The sequence below is a fragment of the Carassius carassius genome, chromosome 45 (assembly GCF_963082965.1).
Source record: "Carassius carassius chromosome 45, fCarCar2.1, whole genome shotgun sequence".
NCBI lineage: Eukaryota > Metazoa > Chordata > Actinopteri > Cypriniformes > Cyprinidae > Carassius > Carassius carassius.
Window position 1 is genome coordinate 24,067,103 of NC_081799.1, and position 9,329 is coordinate 24,076,431.

Sequence of the window (9,329 nt, forward strand, 5' to 3'; positions counted from 1 at the left end):
GAGAGAGTGAGAGAGAGAGAAAGTTAAACGGCAGGCGAAGAAAGCCACTCCAGCCTGTAATCTCACACACAGGCCACACCCCTCTTCCCTTCTGTAGGAATTCTGGGATAGCACAGCGGGATAATTACTTCCAGAGAGGCCAAAAGGAAGAGCTGGAGCGCTCGAGCGACAGCATGAGAGAAGGAGAGAAGAGAAAACGGGCAGGAAGAAACAGCGCATCAGTTGAAGGGAAACCAAGTGCAAAAAGAAGCACAGAAATGTGAGAGAAGCTGAATTTTGAAATGGTTTACAACATCAAGACACAAAACCTCTGAACAACAGAGAGAATAGTGTATTTAGCTCTTCTGAGAGACTAAAGGAAGAAAAGAGAAGTTCACGAAACCTGATGATTTAAAGGCATCATTTAGACACCTTATGTAAGAAGCAGCTAACACATTATGTCTCCTACTAAAATAGGCCAATTTAGCCAAAATCTAAGGCAGTAATCTGTGCTACCCACACATTTTCAATCCCAGAATGCACTGCAACAAGCTCTATGAATCCAAAATGCAAACAGTGTTGATGATTACAAATATATTTCTTACAGCAGCACTGGAAAGTAATGATAAAATACTCAATAGTCAACCCAGTATTGTGTTAGCTTAGCTACACATTAATGACAAATCTGAATCAATTGTGAGTCCAGTGCTTTTTGTGAAGAACTCAATTTGTGCGGCACATATTAGGAAGTGACTGGACTTTTAATATTAATATTAAATATTTTTCACTCAGAAATTGCTGGTAAATGCCAATTACAAGAAAAAACGGCAGTATTATCATGTAAAACACACCCCAATAATGTTTATTTCCAACAGTGTAAAATAGATAAAAAATGACCTTACCATAAAACCTAAACATCACCAGAAATTGTAAAAAAAGAAAAAAGAAAAAAAGAAATAATAAAAAAGAAAAAGAAAAAAAGAAAGAATGAAAAATTGTCAAATACTTTAAACATGTTTTTTCTACTTTACATTTTAATATTATTATGTCAGTACTATATATTAATATTTGTAATATTTTTGTATCATTATAAGTTATTTTTACTATTGTTTTACTTTATAAATTTTTTATATTCATAGTTTGGATTGTTGTTTTGGGGTGGGAATTAAAATTAAAAAAAAAAGAAATGGCTTTGGGAGTGCTTTCATCACACAAAATAAATTAAATTAAATTATATCAGAAAATGTAAAAAAAATAATTAAATCAATGAATACATAAATATATAAATAAATAATGTATATATATATATACTCTGTGTCTTTATAATGTTTTCATGATTTTATTGTGTTTTATTGAGTTAGTTTTTTTTTTACCTAGTCAACATAACCAACTGCAGTTCATCTATTATTTCCAAAACATACGTCACATTTTATAATTCAATTAATGTCAACCACAGAAAACATACACACATTCATATTTATATAGTTCAATAGTCTTTTTCATGTCACACATCTAATTGGGATTAAATAATAATTTCTCCATGGGATGGCTAATGAGTCACAGGTTAATGAGCCAAACTCTCAATTAAAAACTCAAAGTCAAAAAGTATGAAAAGTTAATGCTTCAGTTAATGCTTCTTTTAGCTCTCTGGTTGTCATTTTGCACATTCAGTTCTGTGGTGTGGTTGATCGTGTCCTGTTGTTCTGAAGCTTCAGAAAGTCTGGCGAGGTCTCCATGCACCCCGTCCAGGGCCAGACACAGATAACAGCGTTAGCCCTATTTATGTTGGCCACTGTATCCATGGGCAGATAATGAGAGGCTTGGTGGAGGTGCTTCTGAACAATGCAGAGATGGAGCTGGTGGTCATCTTCAGCTTCAGCTGAGACAACAGAGCGAAGACCTCACAATGTAGATCTGCACGAGCACACCTAACATATGGAGCACATGTACAACTCCAGTCCAAAAATAACAGCCGTAAACTGACCACACACGTGTTAATCCACATGCTGAATGTAGTCACGAACGTCTCACTGATCCCTGTGCATGGACTAATTCCATTAGTGATTTGATTGATTATCATTGAGACAAGAGAACGTCATGACGGCACCAAATCTGAGCTCATGGTGGTCACCATCCAAACCAGCTCTGTCTAATAAAGATCTTAGAAAAAAATTACTTTTGAATGCACTTTCAATGTTTCATGAAAATATCACATTTTCATTTTGAAATTAAAGTGTTGAGAAAAATAAGCTGCATAATTGTCACAAAAACAAATATGAATGTAAATTTAGATTTTTTTAAATTCCATGATAATTTTACACTAAAGTTTGTAAGAATTAAAATATTATTTATTTGTTTATTTATTTACATTTTATATTTAATGTATAATTGTTTTTTTTGAATTTACATTTTTAATATTTCTTTTTTTATGCATTTATATTTTTTAGTTGTGTTTAGATTTTTGAAAGCTGTATCTAATTATCACCAAGGTTGCATTCATTTGCTTAAAAATGCAGTAAAAAAATTCTAATGAAATGTGAGATATTATAACAATTTCAAATTTATTCTTGTGATCAAAGCTGTATTTTCAGCATCATTCCTCCAGTCTTCAGTGTCACATGATCCTTCAGAAATTATTCTAATATACTGATTTGCTGCTCAAGAAACATTTATTATTTTTATCAATGTTGAAAACAGTTGTGCTGTTTCATATTTTTGTGGAAAATACGATAAATTCTTTTTTTTTCAGGATTTTTTGTTGTTGATGAACCTTAAGTCAGCATTTATTTGACATAGAAAGTTTTTTACATCATAAATGTCTTTGCTGTCACATCTAATTAATCATTTCTGAATATATCTATTAATTTCTTTTTAAAAATACTTATATAACATAATCTTTACACATACTAGCTATATGCAAATATGAAAAAGCACTATCCAGGTATTATAGACTCATTAAAATAATCTATATCAAAAGAGAACAATAATGCAATAATTAACAATGATGGTCTGGCCCTAATAATAAATAAACTAAATCTGACCTCTGTTTATTCACATCATAAACACAAGCACAATAGACACTGAGCACGATGCTTTAAAGGCACAAACAGTGTGTGTTTGTTATTAGTAACAGCACAGGGTCGGCCAGAGGACACCGGATTATCAAAGCGTGGTGTGAAAATTGATTTGGGTAAAATATATAAAGGTTGTTTTCCTCTCTTGCTGGATTCTTCTTGTCTGATCACCACTCACTTCAAACAGCTGAGCCGATGCTTAACTCAAACTAACAACAGCAGATGCTAACATCAGCATGCAAACAAGACCTTTTAACCGGTCTAGAGCCGACACGCGTCGTGACAATACACAGACACGCTCCCACAAACACAACAGAAATATTCCTCTGACCCTCAAAACTAACAGGGTGACTCTCAATAAACCGGTCAAGATCCAGCGCTGTCGAAGTTAACTAAAACAAAAACGAGTGAAAATTGTTTACGTTAAATTTAAAAAATCTGAAATAAAATGATGATAATAATAATAATAGATGAAAATGTTAAACCTAAAAAGAAATGTTGCCTTGAAATAAATTAATGTAAACACTAAATTTACTAAAACTAAAAAAAAAAAAACTAATAATACTTATATATATATATATATATTATTATTATACACATACAGTACAGACCAAAAGTTTGGACACACCTTCTCATTCAAAGAGTTTTCTTTATTTTCATGACTATGAAAATTGTAGATTCACACTGAAGGCATCAAAACTATGAATTAACACATGTGGAATTATATACATAACAAAAAAGTGTGAAACAACTGAAAATATGTCATATTGTAGGTTCTTCAAAGTAGCCACCTTTTGCTTTGATTACTGCTTTGCACACTCTTGGCATTCTCTTGATGAGCTTCAAGAGGTAGTCACCTGAAATGGTCTTCCAACAGTCTTGAAGGAGTTCCCCGAGAGATGCTTAGCACTTGTTGGCCCTTTTGCCTTCTGTCTGCGGTCCAGCTCACCCCTAAACCATCTCGATTGGGTTCAGGTCCGGTGACTGTGGAGGCCAGGTCATCTGACGCAGCACCCCATCACTCTCCTTCTTGGTCAAATAGCCCTTGATGCCTTCAGTGTGACTCTACAATTTTCATAGTCATGAAAATAAAGGAAACTCTTTAAATGAGAAGGTGTGTCCAAACTTTTGGTCTGTACTGTATATAGTATTATTAGTTAACTAAAACTATATATATATATATATATATATATATATATATATATAAACTTATACAAGCTTAATTTTTTTAATGCAAATTAAAAATACGAATTCACTTAAAAGTTCGAAATAAAATGTAAACATTACGTGAGTAACAAACATGAAATACTTAAATGAACATTAAAAAATGTTTGCATTGGCAAATAACTTAAATACAAACATTTAAGATAAAACTAAACCTAAATAGAAAGATTTAAAAACTACAGAAATGCAAACAAAAAATAAAAAAGCTAATTCAAAATGTTAATAAATACTACACCAATAATGCAAAAACAATGCTATAAAAACACGTTTGAGTCCTATTATAAAACCATAATCAATTGAAAGAGGTGGTGGAGGGGGGTGGAGGATGGGCATTGTTTACGTTCTGTAGAAAGCGTGTGCATGCTGAATGTAAACAACGCTGATTTACATTGATTATGTTCTGGGGTACTCTCCAAAAATAAATTCTGTTATTATTTATTTCTTTATGCACCAAAAGTATTCCAGTATCTTCGTAAAATTACGGGTTGTACCACAGATGGACTGTTTTACCGACGTCTATGTTTCTTGACCCGGGGAACATCACAGCTGTGTTGTTGTCTATGGAAGGGTCAGAGAGTTCTCAGATGTTATCAAAAATATCTTAATTTGTGTTCCAAAGGTCTTACGGGTTTGGAACGACATGAGGGTGAGTAATTAATGACAGAATTTTCATTTTTGGGTGAACTACCCCTTTAAGCAAAATTTGGTCGTTTTATATGTTGTTCAAAGGTTAGCATCATCTGAGGTCTTCTGGGGGCTTGACATCATCTCTTCTCAGGTCTTCGGTCATCTCAGATCTTCTTAAGCATTGAATTTAATATACAAAAACCAATAGTAACATTGTGATGAGTGGTGATATATATTTTGATCTTGGGGTCAAATGTGACCTGGACATGATTTTGTGAGACTAAACCAATAGTTTGGCATTGCAGACGAAGCTGATCCCTGTGTCTCACTGCTTCCATGTCTGTCTGGCCGTTCGTGATCCCACCCCTCGGTCTCGAGTAGGTCAGGGGGCGGAGTCACATTCCTGGGAAAATGAAAACAAGCCTCTCCTCTGGCAGGCATCAGGCGGCCGATGGAGAAGTTGATGCCCGCTCAGAAGAGCCCGCGGGGCGTCAGCTCGACTTTACACTATCTGTCTGTCCAACAGCTGTCTACAGCCTTCTCCTCTGCCCAAAACATTTCCAAACATCTCACGAACATAATACTGCTGAGAAAGTACAACTGCTCACTAGCGTATGCTGCATTTTGTACATTAGCTTAATAGAACAGCTCCCTCCAAAAATGAATATTTGCTGAAAATTTACTTATCCTCAGGCCATACAAGATTAGGATGAGTTTGTTTCTTCATCAGATTTGGAGAAATGTAGCATTGAATCACTTTCTCAGGAACAGATGCTGTGTAGTGAATGGGTGCCGTCAGAATGAGAGTTCAAACAGCTGATAAAAATATCAAAATAATTCAAACCACATCAGTACATCAGTTAATGTCTTGAAAAGCCAAATGCTGCACGCTTTTTTAAGAAATAATTCCATTTATTAAGATTTAAACTATTTAAACTAAAATATGAGTCCTCTATCCATAATAACGCTTTTTTCCATTGATATGGTCATCTTGTCTGAATCAGGAAGTAAATCTGCACAGATCAAACACTGTTTACAAGCCAAAACCGTTTTAAACAAATATGTGGGTTGCTTTTGATGTGAGAGACAACAGGGGATGGACCTTTCACTGGAGGAAGCGTTACTATTGATTATGGACTATATTGGCTAGAAGGCATCAATTTAATGTTCATCTCCATTAAAGATGGATTACCAACATTTCGTTTTTTAACTTCACAAGACATTAATTGATGAACTAGACTGAAGTGATGTGGATTTTATTTGTGGATTATTGTGATGTTTTTATCAGCTGTCATTCTGACGGCACCCATTCACTGCAGAGGATCCATTGGTGAGCAAGTGATGTAATGCTTCATATCAACATTTCCATGCTGAAACAAACTCATTTACATCCTTGATCATCTGAGGGTTAGTACACTGACAGAACATTTTCATTTTTGGGCGAACTATTTCTTCAACCAGCAAGATTTCCTTGTTCAACCAACACCAGCTTCCCACAGTGAAAGCAAATGATAGATGGCGACCAACAATATAGTGCATACTTAGGACAGAAAAATAAACAAGCTTTTAAACTTAATGAATCAACTTTAGGTCCAATCAAAGTATTTTTGGCACTATAACACTCGCCACGTTTCATTGGAGAAAAAAAACCTGGTGTAGAAACTATTTTCACTCAGAAATTACTAGTAAATTTCACAAAGACTTACATATAACATTGAATTAAACATTACAATTTGAAGTAGAAAGAGGAAATAATATGATATTTGTTTTGAAAAGAATACATTTCCATGTTTGGTTTTAAGGACATCTTTCTTTATTTTTGTATTAAAAATCATATCGATGTAGCATTTGGGTTACGTAACATCTAAGTCTTGAAGAAAAAACTGTTAAAAGCCATCTTCGGTTGGATCATAGTTCAGCTGGTGCATATCCTTTGCATGATATTTTTTGCAGTCAGGATGCATGGACGCATTCAGCACTTCCTCACATTTATAATGCAAGAATGGATTTGTTTCTGGGAAGAAAATTTATCGAATATGACTAGAGGCATGGGAAAGTTTATCTTTTGAGTTCTGTCGTGTTCTGTGTTGATGGTTTGTGACTGTTGCCATTAAATATTTCACTCAAGATGATTTGTTTTCTCTGCCAAAAACACCAGGCTGCACTGACGAGTCTGCTGTCCCCTCAAACAATCCCCAGACTGCATTCTCTCCGTCTTGGTTCAAAGAAAACACAGGTGCACCCACTAACATCTGGTGAGTCTGAGAACATGTCGTGGTCTGCTGGGAACCACCATGGTGGAGGTCGCCTATGAAGCCTATTTTTTAGGAACATTAATATCTTTTGCATTCTTACATTATTTTTGAAAATTAAGCAATTCTTTTAAACACACACACACACACACACACACACACACATACATATATATATTTCTTTTCTTTTTTAATCAAAGCAATGATGCATCATTTTCTATTTGTTTGTCCACTAAATGCAAAATGTCTTAAGTCAATAAATTCTTAATAATTTGACTATAAATTCTTGACAGTGCCGCTATATGTATATCTAGTTACAAATTAGCAACTGAAGAAGTTAACTAGTGATAAGATAATTCTGCAATGTTTGCTTGTGAAGTACATTTTAAGCAATTTAATGTACACAATACTCAACAATGAACAAACAATTACATGATGAGCTCTCGAAATAACAAATAACCAGTGAAGACAAAATAACAATAGCAGCAGCAGCACAAATCAAGTAAATCAATAATCCTCTAACACTAACTGCATAATTTACACAAACTCCATTTGATTCACAAACCATTAATAAATCAGCAACATAATTCAGTATGAAATTGTTCGCACAACTCTATTTGAGACAACATTCAGCAGAATATTGTTCATCTAGCAGGTGTCTGTATGTAGATTTGCATAAATTCTGGTCTCTGTGATTCTGTGGATAACTTTTTTTTTTTTTACACTAATTTGACATTTATGTGACACTTTTATCCAAAACAACGTACAGGTACCTTTGCATTAACTAAATATAATTTATGGATCAACTCGTGCAGGGCTTGAACCTACAACCTTTGAGTGACCAGCCCAGATATTTCACCTTTCAAGGCTTTCCATAAAGTGCATGAATACTGACCGACTGTAACTCTTCTGAGATTAAATGTCAGCATCAGTATTATTAAAAGTGTTGAATTCAGAAATCCTTGCAGTCTAGCATCAGTTTAGCTCATAAATGCACTTGATAATTACATGCAAACACACACTGTAAGTTTATTAGCAGTATCAATTATGACAGGTTACTCAATATTTATCAAAACTTACAAAACAACCCTCAAGATCTAAAAAGAGTTGTGGAAAGAATCTAAAACATTGACATGATGTCAAATTTGACCAAGTTTTAGTACGTCATATGGCTTTATAACTCGTCAACAGGAAAGCAAGCTTTAATGAAAACACACCGCAATAATAAATCCAGTTTGCATCACACTCTAACTTACACAGCATAATCAAGCCTCACATTTCACACTAGTTGTGTGTTTATCTACCTTTTCGCGTCTTGTTCCTTGTTTCTCCATCCTGTCCTGCTTTAGTAGTATCCAAGTGTTTCAAACTCTCATCCCATGATACTTCACACGCTCCGAATCCATGTGAAAAAGCCTCGTTTTCGGCTTCAGATCGAGTGTGGATGCAGAAGTGAAGTCATGTACGGTGGTGCTTGCAGAAACGCTCGGCAGCTCTTCAGAAAAGAGGAAAGTTCGCCATGTTTTTCTTCTCTCTCTCTCTCTCTCTCTCTCTCTCTCTCTCTCCGGCTAGAGGAGGCGGTTCAGATGCTTTCAGTAGTTCAGGGTTTCAGTTACTGTTTGTGACATCAGACGGGAGTTGAGTTACCTACTGCGACTAGTTACTAGACCTGCAGGCCTGTCGCAATAATTAATATATCGACTTATCGAGCAATATATGTACATGTCATCAATCATTTTTGGTGACGCAATAAATCGCCAATTATATTTACTTAAAAATGAATGTCACCGTGTTTTGTACTTTCCACTTGCGCCTGTCTTTTGCATCATCTTGTACATAACAAGGTAAAGGCATGAGGTGCTATTTCAAATAAAGAATAATAAAATGTTTCTACAAAAAAAAACGTTTCATCTGCAGATATGGATGAGTGTGCAAATGTATTTTTCTTTTTTTCTACTTTGCACTTTTTGTTAGAACATTTTTATTTATTATTTATTCAGTTTTTTAAGGTGTCTAGTATTTTGATACTTCATTTCCATGATCTAAATATTCTTAAAAATTAAACGTTTGTTGTCATTTGGAAGTGAGTAGTGCGTCTTGCATTATTGTTACATTATGATTATATATTTAATGGCATAAAATGTTTTTAAAATGACAATATTGTTGCTTATCG

At 34.4% G+C, this 9,329-nt stretch overlaps 1 protein-coding gene across 2 annotated transcripts in view; it reads right to left on the reverse strand.

The window, feature by feature from the left end:
* The window catches only part of LOC132127712 (tetratricopeptide repeat protein 28-like), a 270,207-nt gene extending 261,355 nt beyond the window's left edge, over positions 1-8,852 (reverse strand). For both annotated transcript variants that reach the window (XM_059539755.1, XM_059539754.1), the window contains exon 1: positions 8,461-8,852. In XM_059539755.1, coding sequence (XP_059395738.1) covers positions 8,461-8,490 — 30 coding nt within the window. In that variant the 5' untranslated portion in view covers positions 8,491-8,852. The remainder of the gene's footprint in view (positions 1-8,460) is intronic.
* Positions 8,853-9,329: the final 477 nt, after the last annotated feature.